Consider the following 17,012-nt stretch of genomic DNA (forward strand, 5'->3'; position numbering starts at 1 on the left):
CTGTTTTCAGGTGGCTTTGTGTGTAAGATTGCGAGTCTGTGAATTTGCCCTTTCCCCACTATTGTGCAATCTTGGATATGGTATATATGATTAGCAGGATATGTAAGAGGAATAGGGAGGGGTCTGCCTTCCTACTTAAAATTTTTTTTGTGTGTCTTTCGGCTTTTCCCGGTTAGGGGTCGCCACAGCGGAACTCCGGTCCGCTAATGATTGGCAGTTGATTTTTACATACCGGCTTGCCAGGCCTGACGCACAACCTTCAACGAAGGTATGCCCATTCTCGCATGTCTGCACGCAGAAGACCCTCTAGCTGAGAATCGAACCGGACAGCGTCTTACTGTGAGGCGACAACGCTACCGCACCACCACCCTTTTTTTTGGGGGGGGGGGTATTTTTACATTCAGTCTAAGACTGATCTTTGTACCATTTTGAGTATCCACTGTTTCTTTAGATAATCATATATATATATATATATATATATATATATATATATATATATATATAAATAATAATTTTAATGAATATTTTCCTAGGGAAAAAACGCAGTGGGCCATGGTTGGGAATTTGCTCTTTTCCCCACTGTAGTGTGATCGCAGAGTTGGTATATTTATTTAGGGGGGTGTGGGAGGTATGGGGGAGCAAAGCCCCCACCTGAGTAGGTTTTAAATTGTGTTTTTTGTGACGATTGGTAGTTGGACTACTGGATGTTCTTCATCTCACATTGCTGCAGTCCTTACACTTGGGTAGTCCGCTGTCCTCGGTCGGCCCGAATATCAAAGTATTAGGCTGACGTCGGTCAAGGCGCTTAAGACTGACATCAGGACGTCAGGGTACAAATGCGCATGACCGACGTCATATCCTCAGTCTTTTGCCGCATGGTCCGATGCAGAAGCAGCGCTGTAAGTGCCGCTCGGCGCTCTGGAAATTTTTCAATTCGGAGTTTCAGACCGAGTCAGAGTTGGCTGGTACTCGCTGGGGAATATTTTAGTTTTTCTTGCTTCAGTGGTTTACCGGATGTCAGAAAAAGTGAATAACTGTATTTCTTGTGGGAAACAGATACCGTGATAGAGATTATCATACTTTGTGCATTCCTTGTTTGGGGCCTGAGCACGACGTTGTTGGGTGTCGCTTGTGCTAGGTTCAATAAGCGCACTATTAAGTAAGGCTAGATTGTGCCAGGTTGGTCTTTGGGAAGCGGTGCAATTATAAGATGCCGCCGGACGCCTCCGGACGCCCGCTTTGGAAGAAGCGCAAAGACAAGGCAGCTAAATCCAGGCAAGAAGAGTCATCCGCACTGGACGCCGGTTCTTTAGAGGCGCCAGTGGAACCGTGGTTCCGCCGAGGCTTCTCTGGAGTCTCAGGGGGAGACTTTGTTATTGCAGGATGTGGCCTCCCAGGAGGCAGGTCAGGCTGAAGGGGCTTCTCAGGTTACTGTACTCCCCTCCCTTCCTAAGGTGGTTAGGCCCTCTCCTTCTGTTTCTAAGGCTTCTCCCAGAGGCAGGCCAGGTTTAGCTTCTGTTGGTGTCACTCCTAGTTCTTCAGGATCTGTGCCCAAGAAGCACATGCTTAAAATGGCAGAAGATTTAATTACTTTGATTAGAGGTTCTTGCCCCTCCAGATAAGAGATCTAGGGTGGAACCAGAGTTGGGGAGTTTTGAGCAGCCTTCAGATGTTTCAGAGTCTTCGGCTGAAGACTTGCAGGAGTACTCTCCTTATTCTGATTCTGATGCAGATGATTCACCCTTCTGCTTCTCCTCCAGAGGATTTTTCTTTTCAGAGACTCTTCATTCCATGAGGGAACATTTTAAGTGGGAAGGTCAGGAGTTGTCTGATTACAGGAAAAGGCTTAGGGAGTTTTTGCTTTACCCCAGCATAGGCCTTTGGCTATACCTCCTGTTCTGGATGTTGTGGAAGATGTGTTTGCGGAGGCTTCACTTAATCCTGATTCTTTGCCTCCTGCTCCTGTTAAACCGGATAGGTATTATAGGGTGCCTGAGGCTCATAAATATCTTTATAAGAGTCCTAGGGCGGACCCAGAAACTGTTAGTCAGGGACCTATGGGTGTCAAGGCCTCTGTTGTAAAAAATCCGGTTCCTCCAGATAAAGAGGCCAGAGCTTTGGATAGATGGGGAAAGAAAGTCTATACTTCTTCCACCTTAGCTATGAGGGCTTTGAATTGCCAGTTTCACATGTTGAAATATCAGAACTATCTACTTTCTCAACTGAAGTCTAAGGTAGACGCTCTGGCGGAAGGCATTGAGTGTAAGGAATTACAAGATTTAGTACATGTCTCTGAACAGGTGGGTAAGCATTCTTTACAATGTGGTTTTGATGCTGTACAGGCCACGCCTAGGGTGGCTGCCACTGGGTCAGTTCTTCGCAGGCACGCCTGGTTGAGGGATCAGAATTTATCTGAGCATGTTAAGACAAGGATTTTGGATGCTCCTTTACAGTCTGATGTGTTGTTTGGTTCACCTGTTGAGTCAGTCTTGAAGAAAATGGAAGACAAGGCTAAGTCTATGCAGACTGTTAAAGATTTTTTGCAAGTCCTGCCTCCGAAGTTTAGTAGGAATTGGCCTGCTAAGGGGTGGACATACCCTTCTTATGATTCACAGTCTAGGGGTAGATCTAGACGTGGTAGGGGCAGAGCTCAGAGCTCCTTCAGGCCTAGAACAGGGAGTTCTCCTGCACAATCTTCAGGTGAGGGCAGGGGCCAGTCCTTTGTAAACAGGCCCAATGACCTACCTTTTCAGTGGCCAGATCCTTCTTGCCTGGCAGCACCTTTGGGAGGAAGGTTGGCACTCTTCAGAGAAAATTGGAGTTTGATTACCCAAGACAGATGGGTATTGGATATCATACACCAAGGTTACAGGTTTTATTTCCATACCTTGCCTCCTTTCAAAGGCATGCCGGACGTTCCACCTCAGCAAAGACTAGAGGCTCGCAAGCCAATTTCTCTGCTGCTCCAAATAGGGGCCATACAACCGGTCCCTCTGCCAGAAGTGGGCCTAGGATTTTATTCTCGCCTGTTCCTAGTACCAAAGAAGGGGAACACGTGGAGACCAATTTTGGATTTATCTATCCTCAACACTTATCTGGACATTCCCAAGTTCAAAATGTTGACGTTACAACAGCTTTTACCTCTGCTGGGCAAGGATCACTGGATGGTGACTTTGGATCTCAAGGAGGCTTACCTTCATGTTCCTATCAGGCTAAGTTGCAGGAAGTATCTGCGTTTTCGAGCTGGGACTTCTCATTATCAGTTCTCTGCATTGCCCTTTGGCTTATCTACTGCGCCCAGAGTGTTCACGAAGGTTCTGGCTCCAGTGATAGCTTTTTTCAGGCTAAGAGGAATACAGATCTATCCTTATTTGGACGATTGCCTGATTCTGGCCCAAGGAAAGGACGAACTTCTTCATCATTTGCAATATGTGATAGCAGTGCTAAGGTGCCTAGGGTATTCTGTGAACGAAATAAAGTCCAGTCTAGTACCCTCTCAGGACATGTGCTTTCTGGGTGTGAGACTGAATACAGCATCCCAGATGGCCTTTTTGACCCCGGACAAACAAAAGAATCTTTCTCTTTACTTCCATCAATTGTCTCATCAGTCCAGGCTGACTGCAAGGACAGTCCTTCAAGCCTTGGGGTTCATGGCATCTTGTATTCTGGTGCTTCCCAATGCCAAACTGCATATGAGGAAGCTGCAATGGTATCTCAAAATGTATGGACACAGCACTGCCAAGATATGGACACTGTCATTCAAATAATACCTTGCATTCAAAAGGAATTTTTGTGGTGGGCTCAGGAATGTCACCTAAACAAGGGACTCTCTGTGACCCGGCCAGAGGCGAGTCAGATTCTAACAACAGATGCCTCAGACAAAGCTTGGGGAGCTCATCTAAATGGAAAGTGGGTACAAGACACGTGGCCTGCCAGACTTCAACATCTACATATCAACTTGAAGGAGATGTTAGCAGTCCAATTTGCATTAATAGCTTTCAAGGATTTACTTCTTCCAGGGCAGGTGTTGATTCTAACAGACAACACAACTGTCATGTGGTACATCAACAAGCAAGGGGGAACACATTCTTATCCTCTATGCAGACAAGCAATGATTTTGTGGGAGACTGCTCTCAGTTTACAGCTCAATCTTCAGGCAAGGTTTCTGCCGAGCACAGAACTCCTTAGCAGATGTGTTGAGCAGGCAAATTATGGATCCTCACGAGTGGAAATTGGATCCTCATGTATTTCAGAAATTGACAGTGTTATGGGGAACTCCAGACATAGATCTGTTCACTTCTCCACTGAACTACCAGCTGCCAAAGTTTTGCACAAAAAGGTTTCATCCCACAGCTTGGAAAGTGGATGCTCTTTCATTCAATTGGAACAATCTTCATGTGTATGCCTTTCCACCTCTGCCTCTCCTCCCAAAGGTACTCCTGAAGGTCAGACAGGACAAGCCAAAGATGATTTTAATAGCTCCAGATTGGCCTCGACAGCACTGGTACCCATTACTGAGAAGTCTGGTATGGGAGCCCCCATGGCCTTTGCCTTCGATTCCACACCTGCTGTCTCAGGAGAACAGTCATTTACTCAATGTCAAACTTCACTCTCTTCACCTGACAGCCTGGCATATTCTGTTTTAAACCCTGGAGGGTCTCAGCTGCCACAGCAAGTTTTGAATGTTATTTTGGAGGCCAGAAGGCCTAGTGCAAGGAAAGTGTACGCAGATAAATGGAAGAGATTTTTATTTTGGAGTACAGCAAAGGAATTTGATGTTTCTGAGCCTAATTTAAGTGTGGCTCTTCAATATCTTACTGAGTTACTGGACAAAGGTTTGTCCTTCTCTTCAATTAAGATTCATGCTGCAGCAATATCTGCTCACTATGACTGTGACCCACCGTTGTTTTCTCATCCTTTGTTTAAGCAATTCCTTAGAGGGGCAAAGAATATAAGACCCCCACGGAGAGCTCCGACTCCTGGTTGGGATCTCAATTTTGTGTTGGAGAAACTCACTCTACAACCTTTTGAGCCTGCAGCTACTGCTGAGTTGAAATATTTATCATGGAAGACTGCTTTTTTGTTGGCCATTACCTCTGCGAGAAGGGTTTCTGAATTACAGGCCCTTATGGCAGTTGAGCCTTTCTTAATTTTCCATAAGGATAGGGTATCTTTGCGCACTAATCCTTCCTTTATGCCTAAAGTGGTTTCTAGTGTGGCTTTAAACCAAACTATTCATTTGCCTACTTTTTATGCAAACCCCCAAAATAAAGGGGAAAAGATTTTGCACACTTTGGATATACACAGGCAGTTGCGATATTATTTGAACAGAACTAAAGGGTTCAGGCAGTCTCAGCAGTTATTTGTCTCTTTTGCTTTGGGTTCTCAGGGCAAGCCTGTGTCAAAACAAACTATTTCTAAGTGGATTGGGTTTTGTATTGCTTTCTGTTATTCCCATCATGGCAAGGAGGTTCCAGCTGGGATTAGGCCTCATTCCACTAGGGCTACTGCCACTTCTACAGCTTTTTTAAGGGGGGTGGCAACTAAAGATATTTTGGAGGCAGCTACTTGGAGTTCAGTGCATACTTTCTCTAAGCATTATCACCTTCCACTTTACTCTAAATCGAGGGCTGGTTTTGCCACTGCAATTTTACAGGGCATGTTGGCAGCTCCTACTGCTTTATAGTTTTGCCATCCTCCCTTATCTCTGCTTTGGGATTCTACCCAAGTGTAAGGACTGCAGCAATGTGAGATGAAGAACATAGTACAGTTTTGTACCTACCATAAATGTAGATGTTCGAAGATCCACATTGCTGCAGTCCAATTTACCCTCCCTCCTTCCCCTCTGTAGTTAGAGGTGGTTGTGGGGTTTGGGTTGTACATATTGTGAATATTGTATATATTGTACATATGGTTAGTACATGGGTGGTTGGTTGTTTTTTGCTGCCTTTTGGTTTATGACCTTTCTGTTTAGGGTCTTCTGACATCTGGGGCAAGAAAAGACTGAGGATATGACGTCGGTCATGCGCATTTGTACCCTGACGTCCTGATGTCAGTCTTAAGCGCCTTGACCGACGTCAGCCTAATACTTTGATATTCGGGCCGACCGAGGACAGCGGACTACCCAAGTGTAAGGACTGCAGCAATGTGGATCTTCGAACATCTACATTTATGGTAGGTACAAAACTGTACTTTCTTTTCCCTGAGAAAATATTCGTTAAAACAATCGTTCAACAAAAAGGGGGTTCAACAAAGTCAGTTCGATAAATAGTAAGTTTGATGATATGATACAGACTCATGTGTATACACACACGCGCGTATGTAGATTTATATATATATATATATATATATATATATATATATATATATATATATATATACATACACACACATATATATATATATATATATATATATATATATATATATATACACACACACACATATGGAAACACTTTATAACCTCGAATTACTGAAATGTCGAATTGCAGTATCTCGAGACTATAAAGCCAAATGTTAAAAATAGTGAAAGGTCATAATCGCAAACTCGAATATATGTCGAATTCGCGGTTATGACCTTACGCTGCGTAATGTCCGGGATTATGTTTTGATCGTGCGCGGTGCCATGTGTGGATGTAGGTGTTATGTCTGGTAAGTGTTTTCTAAGGTTTTTGAGTGGGAGTTAGAGTGTGTGTGAGTGTGCTGATGTGTTTGATGTGTGTGTGAGGGGTCGGAGAATGTGCGTGTATGAGTTCGCTTTTGTTTTGTGTTTGTGAGATCTCGGAGTTAGTATATATAAGTAGGGGGGTGTGAGGGGCGCAGGGGGTCTTGCCCCCTGCTTATGTGTGTATGAGTTGTGTATGTGTGTAGTTTTGTTTGTTATGTTGTGATGTGGGTGTTGTGGTGTATGTGTGGTATAGTGTGTGCGTTTTTTTCGGTGTTGTGAATTTCACGTTTTTTTTGTGTTTGTGAGATCTCAGAGTTAGTATATATAAGTAGGGGGGGTGTGAGGGGTGCAGGGGGGCTTGCCCCCTGCTTATGTGTGTATGAGTTGTGTATGTGTGTAGTTTTGTTTGTTTATGTTGTGATGTGGGTGTTGTGGTGTATGTGTGGTATAGTGTGCTTTTTTGATTGTTGTGACTTTCGCGTTTTTTTGTCTGTGTTTTGTGGATTCGGTTTTATAGTCTCGAGATACTGAAATTCAATATTTCTGTATTTCGAGGTTATAAAGTGAATCCATATATACACACACACACATATATATAAATATATATATATATATATATATATATATATATATATTAATTAATATATTGACACGCGCACACACACACACACACACATATATATATATATATATATATATATATATATATAGACACACGTTTGTATGCATGTAATATATACACACAGACACACACACACCTGTATGTATGTATCTACACTTACCAATGTACTGCAAGTAAAAATTGGGCATTAGAGTTTATAGGGCTTCAGATGACTGAAACTATATGCATGATGACAGTATGTACGTCAACTACCAGTCCCATTCTGCATCGCCATAGTAGTTCTGACTCCTTTGTCTTAATTGGAGAATAGCTGTCAAGTTCTATCACTGAGGAGTAAGGTGGCCTTCTTGGGGAAAGGGTAATTTCATAGATTATCAATAATTATAATTGGGAAGCTGGGCTGCCTAGCTGCGGCTGTATCAGGTGCACATGAGAACTAACATAATCTGCACAGTAAAGATAAGAAAAAAATGTATGTATTTATTTATATCTTTTGTGTGTGACAGTGCGTGTTGTAATGTGTATTATATGTGTGCATTTGTGTGTATGTGTGTGTGTGTGTGTGTGTGTGTGTGTGTGTGTAGATGTGTGCGCACACACAACAATTCTCAAATTCTGGCACTTGAGTTGGAAATCTCAGATAAATTTGCTACGTCAGCTGTACTCTGATTCCTAGTATAAGATGATGTGGTCATCTCAGATGCAATGAATATTCCAATTTTTATGTTACAAAATGGGTCCATATAGATTTGGGATATTTATTAAACTGTGAGAAATTCTTTATTGGCAACTGTTGCCTACATTTCCTCTTCACCCACTTGATTGCTGAAGTTATTAAATGGTGACATTTTTGAGATGCATGCGTAGAGAATGACAAGCAGAAGAATATTATAACTTATTATCTTCTAACACTGTTTACATTTACTGTAGACATTATTTGTCTGAAATGTACATTTCACTTGTTTTTGTTCACTTTTTTTTCTAGATCCATTCTGGAATCGTAATTCCTTTGAGACTGACTCAGATTTACCAGCTGGATGGATGAGGGTCCATGACACATCTGGAACTTACTATTGGCACATTCCTACTGGAACAACACAGTGGGAACCTCCATCACCCCTTTGTGAAGTTCAGGGGTCTGTGAAACCCTCATGTTCCTCCCAGGCCACCACGCCATCTGAGGAACAGCAGGTAGCACCTTTACTGTGACTTGTATAACCTTTTTTTTTTTTTTTTGGACCCAGAGTTCCTTGTCATTTGGACAGCATGCCTGATGGGTATGGAGCATGGAGACTACCTACCACCTGTCATGACAGTTGAAAAAAGAGCACAAGGAGGAAAATGGGTAGAATTTTACTGTGCATTTTTATCCATCCTTCGGGTGTAAGTGCAAGATAATTTCCCATATGTTGGGAGTATAATAAACCAAAACAGTGTAAGAAACTTCTGTGTGTGGAAGATTTTCAGTCCATATATCTCTAGTTAATCTCTGTATATTAATCAGATCAGACAATAGTAGTAGAAGTAACTAACTTAAACTCGTCTTAAGTCAAAATTATTAAGTATTCAAAAGTAATCCAAGCAAGGCAGGCAGTCTGTTGTACAACAAAGCATAGCTGAGAGTATAATAAACCCTTGCATAGTGTCATTTTTGAGTTAGTGTGTAATGAACTTTTGACACTGGAACAAAGAACACCATTGTTCATTCCTAATTACAGGATGCTGTTTAGTTTAGAAGGAGCTAAATTCATCATGCAGTAAATGAGACTGATCAGTACTTGGTCAGTGGGTGATAGTTTGGGTAAATACTAGCTAGGTAAAGGGAAAGCAGAGTGTTATAATAATTGAGACATTGGTCAGCCTGAGAGAGAGCTCAGAGCCTTTCCTCCTTCAATGTAGTGGATGTGGTGATCCCAGGATGTCAGGACTTTACCAGTGTAAGTCCAGCATCTGCCTATACCGTCATTCTTACTGCAGGTTGACGCAGCCACTCTGTTGTACTGACATCAAAAGTCATCTAAATGGCATGGTCCAGCCTGCTTCTGTACTTAGGAGTCATAAGTATCCCATCTTATTTCTTTGCTGTTGTAGTGTTAGTTGTAATGTTTTTGTGAAGTAATGGATTGTTGGCCATAAGTCAGGAAATTTAATTAATTTAATTAATTACTTTAAATTAATTAAGTGATTAATTAATTATATGAAAACTGGCATGCCTGACCAAACTGAAACATGATTCATCTTGCAGGGTTGCCCAGGTCTGAGCATATGTGGCAGAAGCCTGTTTAGTTTTGCTGTTCTTGTTAGAGAGCATGTTGCAGGTCATAGAATTTGAGGCCTGTCACTCTTATATTGAAACCAGAACTTCCAGAATAGCCCTCCCACACAGGGAGACTAAGAAAGTGCAGCACATTTCACACCCACTAGCTACTGGCAGACACCTGGTCTCGGACATCTGGTGGATCTGCTTCACTTTTCTCCCTTCCCGAGGCACCCTCAAAATATTAGATCTAAGGTTTCTTCTGCTAAGAGGAAGAAAGACTAGTCACTTACGTAGGCTGAGCATCCTCAAGAAACTGAGGGAGAGGATCTGGACCATCTGTTCCAGATTTGTTTCCCCCAGGATATGAAATGGGCACAGAGGGCACAATATCCTCAGATTTCTCTCGGACATGATCTGATTTGGAGAAACATTACCAAGATGAAGGATGACTTCAAATGGGGTAAAAAGGTGGTATCAAATGCTGAAGAGATATTTTGATTTATTGGGCCTGGGTGCCCCCAACATTTGGCTGTTCATCCACTTTTTGAGCCCTGGAGGATGCATTCCTTGAAGTCTTCCAGAAACCAGACTCTTGGCTCCCTGCTCCTAAAAAAAAAAAAAAAATTGGAAACATGAGCCAAAAAGCATTGTAAAGAATGACCAGCAGTTCAAATATAGATGCGAAAAAAACAGATGTAGTAGTCCATGAAAAGACAAAAGTTGTATTGATCGTTGAAATTACTACACCTAGTGATTACAGTGTCTTATGTATATAGAGAGAGACAAAGTCATAAAATACCAGGATTTGCAGGCAGAAACTAGTGTAATGTGGAAGCAGGATACCCAGACAGTTTTAGTAGTAGTAAGAGCAATGGGTCTCACAAAAAAGAATTTACAGTCATACTTGGATATGTTAGTGATACATGTAACTCTGTATGAATTTCAGGAGCTAGTTTCTGGGCAAATGCTGCAAAGAGAACTTTAACATCAAATATTGAAACAATACTAATTTCACAAACTTTGACTTATGAATGGAATCCGTTCCCATCACAGTATCGGAAGCCCAAAATACTTGGAGAAATTTAAGAGTGCGACAATAAACCTTTCGTATGGGTTTTGGTACCACCTTGGAGTTTATATTTCATGCTGGAGAGCCTCACCTTACTTCCATTTGAGCATTCTTCTTCTTTAGCAGACCCTGTAGTACTCTTTCTGGATAAATGCTTTTTCTGATTGTATACTGATAAATATTAAATGTTCTGTAGTCCTAGCTCACCTTCATACTTACATATGGGATTGGAGCGCGGCCTCTTTACAAGCTGGAAGTTTTCTAGTTGGCTCGTGGCTATGTAGGTATCCATGGTGCACCAGTACAATCCCCAGATCTCGTTTGCAGCGTCGACGAATTTGGTTGTGCTTCTCTTTGGCTCTGGCTAAGTGTTGCATTTACTTTAACTTTTTCCAAAAATTTTTGGCTGTGTTTAGCTTAAAATAGTAAAAACTTTTACTGCTTTATTGTTAATCAGTTAGCGTAGTTGATATTAGTGTAGTTAGCTTATACTTTCACCATTTGGTGCAATCTTTGGCCTTTGGCCTGTTTTGGCTTAGTATTGGTATCCTGTGTGCTGGTTTTCGTATACTCATAGAACTAGTAGTTGTAGGCGCCTTTTGCGCACTGTTAGACTGTGTGTGTTAATACGATAGTCTAGTGTTTTTGGCAGTTTCCCACTTGTTAATTGGTTAGCATTGTTGGATTTGCTATCATTGTTAATAGAACTAAGTTCCTTTAGTTCTTAGCATAAGTTTGAGTCTTTTGCAGATCCCGCTTGTTTTGCTGCTATTACTGCTTGAGTGTGTGAAATTCTACACTTTCTGTAATTTTCTAGGTCTGTTTTAGTTAGAAGACCTAGTTTCTTCATTTCCTTTCCTGCCCGGGCTAGGCCTGTTTAAGTTAGAGGACCCTAGTCCTCATGGTGTCTTTCTCCTTCCTGCAGGGCTAGGCCCATTTAAATTAGAGGATCTAGTCCTTCTTCTCCATTTTCTCTGTCTGTGTGAGTCCTTTCTGCGAGAATGTCCAAAGAGAGTAAGGATCATAAGCCATCTGGCTTTAAGAAGTGTATTAAGTGCTCTCAAAAAATGTCCATAACGGATGGTCATGGTAACTGCGTTTCCTGTTTGGGAGCCATCCATTTACAGAAGACCTGTTTATTTTGCCATGCTTTCAGCAGGAGAGGAAGAACAAGCTCATCCTAAAAGGTCTTCTTAAACCTTCCTTTGAGGAAGATCTGTCTAGCTCTTTCTCATCTTCAAAATCCATTAAGGGAAAATCTAAATCCTCTAAGAAGCCCTCCTCGGCACTGGCTGGTGTCTCGGAGCCACCGCTTAAGATCACAAAATCGGAGCCACCTCTTAAGATCATAAAATCAGACAAGTCCACTGTTTCTTCGGCTCCACAGACCTCGGTGCCGACTGAGAGCAGTATTGTGATTACAGGGTCGGTTCCAAGTATTTCAGAGCCGACCACTGAAACTATTTCTTGGAGCTGGTCTATGGATCCTCTACCGGCCTCCTTAATATTGAAATCTCAGATACCTCAGAGATCCCGCTCTCTCACTCTGTCATGCAGGTCTTCCAGGAGTTTATGGGAAGAAGTTGTAGAGAGGGTAGTGCTGAGACTGTTGAAGGTCATCTGCTTTGCCTAAATTGTTGTTGGCTCCGACCCAGTCAGTTCCGGAGCCACTTGAGTCTGTTCAGCTCTCTACGATCATTCCTCCTCTGAGCCATGCTGTTCTTTCGGAACCGGAGTGTTTGGTACCACTGGTGGAACCTTTGGCTCCTGCTCCCCCTGTGGCTGTTTTAGAGCAGAGTTCTGCTCAGACACTCTCAGTGCCGTCCGTAGTGTCTAGGGGCCGAAGCTCCCCGGTCAGCCCCGACAGGGATGCTTGAATTGAACTTCTTCGGTTCCGAGCCTTCCTCTCGGTGCATCGGCTAGGGTGAGTTCGGACCCTGTGTCTGTCTTGGAGCCAATAGCATCCTTGGTCTCCTCAGAGCCAGGGAGGTCTTTGGTGCCGGAGAGGTCGGCATTCGAGATGAGGAGTGCGCTGTCCCGATCGTCGGCTCCTACCAGAGGTACCGGCACTCTTCCCCCTAAATCACCTACTTTTCTCTCAGCTCCTTTCCCCTCCATGGACAGCAGAGACCATCAGCCTCAGGAGCCACTGGCTGGTGGCCCCCACTCTTCCGAAACCTCCCCGGAATGTCGTCCTGAGGAGCCCCCATGGAAGAGAACATGTAAGAGGAAGCATGTAGACTCCCAAGATGAGTCTCTGACCTCTGACACTGACCTTGAGGAGTCGGAAAGGTCCCCCATGTTGTCTTCTGATTGTGTCTCCTTCATAGACATCCTGGAAATCCTTAAGCAGAGGTGTAGCTGGCCTACTGTCACCCGTTCCGATGAGGAGTCAGTGTACCAGAAGGCTTTTGGGTCTCAACCTTCAGCCTCTTGGGTGTCTCCACCTTTCGATGAACTGATGGTGCTAGTTAGTCGAAAGGTGTGGGATACTCCTGATGCCGTGGAGCCAGTCCCCAGGAGACTGAATAAGTTTCTTTCTGCCCCTCCTGAGAAAGATTTTTTGTATAAAGGTGTTCCCATAGATGCCATGGTGGTGGCGGTGACCACTAAGGAGCTAGCTGAGACGACTTCTGTTCATCCGCCGAATAAGGAGTCTCGAACGATGGACAGATACGGGAAGCGTATCTTTAGTTTAGCGGCATTTACCCTCAGATCACTGAACTACCTTACTCACTTGACGAGACTTCAGAGAGATCTCCTTAAACAGTTAGGACATTCTCTACTAGGTACGTGTACTGAGGGAGTCCCTTACAAGGTTTCTGCCATTGTCAACTCTTCTATGCAGCTTATTTCGTATGCAGCTGATGGAGCGAGTAGAGCAGCGGGTTCAGGAATTTCCCTGAGGCATCATTCCTGGCTGCGTTTGTGTAACTTTGTGGAACTGTTCCAGTCTACGTTTACCAATGCCCCCTTTGACAGTTCCTCCTTGTTGGGATCCAAGGTAAAGGACACTCTCACCCGGTGCGAGCAAGAAGGAAAAACGCTCTCTGCCTTGGGAGTACGTTTTACTGTTCCCTCTAGACAATACCCTAAGGGTCAGAGGGGCGGTAATATGTGGTTCAAGAAGTCCCAGAGGTTTTTCCAGGATACACAGGGTGACTCCTCCTTCAGAGGAAGAGGAGGAAATGGTAGATGTTGCCGTAGAGGCAGGGGCGGTCCGCAAAACCAGGGAGGGAACGATTCCTTTCGGGGCTGGCCTAACCAGCACTCCTGATGTGGGGCCCGACTGTGCTTCTCTGGGGCCGGTCGGGGGTCACATTTCTTGTACCCAGAAGCCTGGCTGGGTATCACTCAAGACAAGTGGGTACAAAGAATTATTACCAGAGGTTATGTCATACCCTTTACATCTTCCACCTGTTGTTCCCAAGAAGTGCCCGGATGTTCCACCCAGTCACAGGGATCTGGCAACTGTGGAGGTCAACAAGTTGCTGTCAAAAAGAGTCATCCAACCCGTCCCAGCAGACCAAATAGGATCCGGAACTTACTCCATATTCTTTTTAGTGCCAAAAACGTACAGGGGACTGGAGGCCTATTCTGGACCTCAGCAGATTGAACGATTCATTTAAAAAGGACAAGTTCCGGATGGTGACACTGCAGTCTGTACTCCCGTTATTAGGGAAAGACAATTGGATGTGCTCAATAGATCTTCAAGATGCCTATAACCACATAAAAATGGACAGGACTTTGAGGAGTCATCTCTACTTTTGGCTGGGAGACAGTCATTACCAGTTTTGTGCTCTGCCCTTTGGTCTCATGGTGTAGTAGTGACAGCTCACCTGAGACGTTGAGGATTCCAGGTGTTTCTGTATCTGGACAACTAGCTCTTACCCCCCCCCCCCCACCACCACCAGGCATCTACTTCTTCAGACCAGGGACGCTACTCTTCAGCTTTGTGCCCAGCTGGGAATTTCTGTAAATTGGGAAAAATATGTATTATTGCCCTTTCAATCTGTGATTTTTATAGGTGCAGAGATAGTCGTAAGGGCACAGAATTTAGTTCTTCAAATTCGGCGTCTTCTTCCCTTACGAAAGGTCAAAGCCAAAATTATTCTGCAACTTCCACCATATTACTAGTGCCACTAGCCAGGTTACACATGAGAATTCTTCAGTGGCTCCTGTCGTTCCAATGGTCGTTTCAGCACCTCCCATTATCTCATCACATTCTGCTGACAGAATCTTGTAAGAAGGATCTCGTTTGGTGGACTCAGTTAACCACGGGCACCTCATTTGTCCCTCACCAACCCATTGCTACTGTGACCATGGATGCCTCACAGGGTGGGGGGGCATTATCTTGGCAGGACTGTCCAATGTACATGGCAAGATCACGAGGCTCACCTGCATATCAACGTTCTAGAGATGAGGGCGGTGCTCCGGGCTTTGCAAGCACTCCACGACCTTCTGCCTCTGGGGATTATTGCAATACAATCAGACAACATGTTGGTAGTATGGTATATCAACAAACAGGGCGGAACCAGATCTTACCCACTCTTTCGAGAGGCCATGCGAGTTTGGAAATGGGTGATAGCTTCACAGCATTTTCTGGTGGCAACGCACATTCCAGGGACAGCCCACTTGATAGCCGACAAGCTCAGCAGGGCAATCCTTATGCCTCATGAGTGGTCTTTGAAACAGGAAACAGCGGAACAGATTTTCCACAGATGGGGACAGCCTTGCTGTGACCTCTTTGCCAATCCAGTCAATGCCAAATGCAGCAGCTACTTCTCCCTCATAGCCCCTTCGGGGGAGTCACCAAGAGATGCACTTGTTCATGATTGGCCCCTGGGTCTCCTGTATGCTTTTCCTCCCTTTCCTCTCATTCCCATGGTTATTCAGAAAGTGAAATGGCTGGGAAGCAAACTTATCCTCATTGCTCCTTACTGGCCTTGTCAGATTTTATTCCCCTTCCTCAGGCCTCTTCTGGACGATCCTTGGATTCTGGACCCAGCTCCAGACCTGTTGATTTACATATCAGGTTCTCTCCATCCCTCATTACATACCCTCAATTTGACATCATGGCTGCTCCAGTTCCATCCCTAGTCAGGCTTCACGACTTCTCACCCTCCGTGACTCGTATCCTTCTCATAAACCTTCCACTAGGAGACTATATTCCAGCAAATGGAGAAAATTCTCTATCTGGGAGGAGAAAATGAATGTTGATACTTGCACTGACTCCATTCCAGTGGTTTTGGAATTCCTGTCTGATAGTGGCAGCTGCAGATTCCTGGTGAAAAAGTTCAGAGTTCAATGGGCAGCGATTTCAAACTTTCATCTAGGTTTTCAAGATTCGAATCTGATGTCATGTAAGCTGTGCAAAACCTTCCTTAAAGGTGCTACTTTGTTAAGACCCCCTTCAAGAACCTGTTGCCTCATGGAATTTAAATTTTGTGTTGTCCTAATTGACTTCTCCGCCCTTTGAGCCTTCCCATTCATCTTCTTTGAAATTCCTGTCCTGGAAGACTTTGTTTCTGGTGGCTGTCACGTCGGCCAGATGGGTGTCAGAGTTGCAAGCATTGTCTGTTAAACCCCCTTATCTGATTTTTCACAAGGACAGGGTGTCCCTTCGTACTAATGCCTCCTTTGTACCCAAGGTCTGTTCCCATGCCACTTTGAATCAATCCATAGAGCTTCCGATGTTCTTTCCAAATCATTCAAACACAACTGAATACAGGTTTCATCAGCTGGATGTCCACAGACAATTACGTTTTTATTTGCACCGGACTAAAGAAATCATATCAGTTATTCATTTCCTTCTCTGAATCCAGGTAATGTTTACCAGTTTCCAAAGTGACACTCTCCAATTGGATTTCTAGCTTGTATAGCTTATGTTTACGATTCTGAGGGTAGGCCTTTACCCTTTAAAATCAAGGCTCATTCTACTAGATCTAGTCTACCTCTGCAGCCTTTCAAGCCAGGGTCCCACTTGATAATATTTGTGCAGCAGCTATGTGGGCTACCCCTCACACTTTTATTATTCATTACAAATTGGATTTAACCTCCAGGGGTCGAGCTTCATTTGGTTCCACGGTACTCAGGAGTATTTTTCCTTGAGCCAGCCAAGAATAAGGTGCTAGGGATGCTGTCCCATATGTAAGAATGAAGGTTAGACACGTCTACAGAACATAAAGAAGTTATGTACTCACCATAACGTTCCATGTTTGTAGTCCATCTCACCCTTCATTCTTACGAACCCACCCGCCTACCCCCAGCTTGGAAGTACCTGGAGACAGAAAATATTATTATCCTTTTTATGGAGACCTTTTAGTATTGGCTTCTTTGGTATAGTTGTTATTATCTTTCCTAGTTAGCAGCAAGCAAGATCGTGGGATTGTAC

The 17,012-nt window shown here is 43.9% G+C and overlaps 1 protein-coding gene across 1 annotated transcript in view; it reads left to right on the top strand.

Annotated features, from left to right (window-relative positions):
* APBB1 (amyloid beta precursor protein binding family B member 1) overlaps nucleotides 1-17,012 on the top strand; it is a gene marked incomplete in the record, with an annotated part of 1,507,904 nt that overhangs the window by 202,496 nt on the left and 1,288,396 nt on the right. Inside the window, 1 exon segment of the mRNA XM_044073035.1 lies at nucleotides 8,275-8,480. Within this exon segment, the coding sequence (XP_043928970.1) occupies nucleotides 8,275-8,480 (206 nt within the window).

The sequence above is a fragment of the Protopterus annectens genome, chromosome 5.part1 (assembly GCF_019279795.1).
Source record: "Protopterus annectens isolate FY-2018-M chromosome 5.part1, PAN1.0, whole genome shotgun sequence".
Classification (NCBI taxonomy): domain Eukaryota; kingdom Metazoa; phylum Chordata; order Ceratodontiformes; family Protopteridae; genus Protopterus; species Protopterus annectens.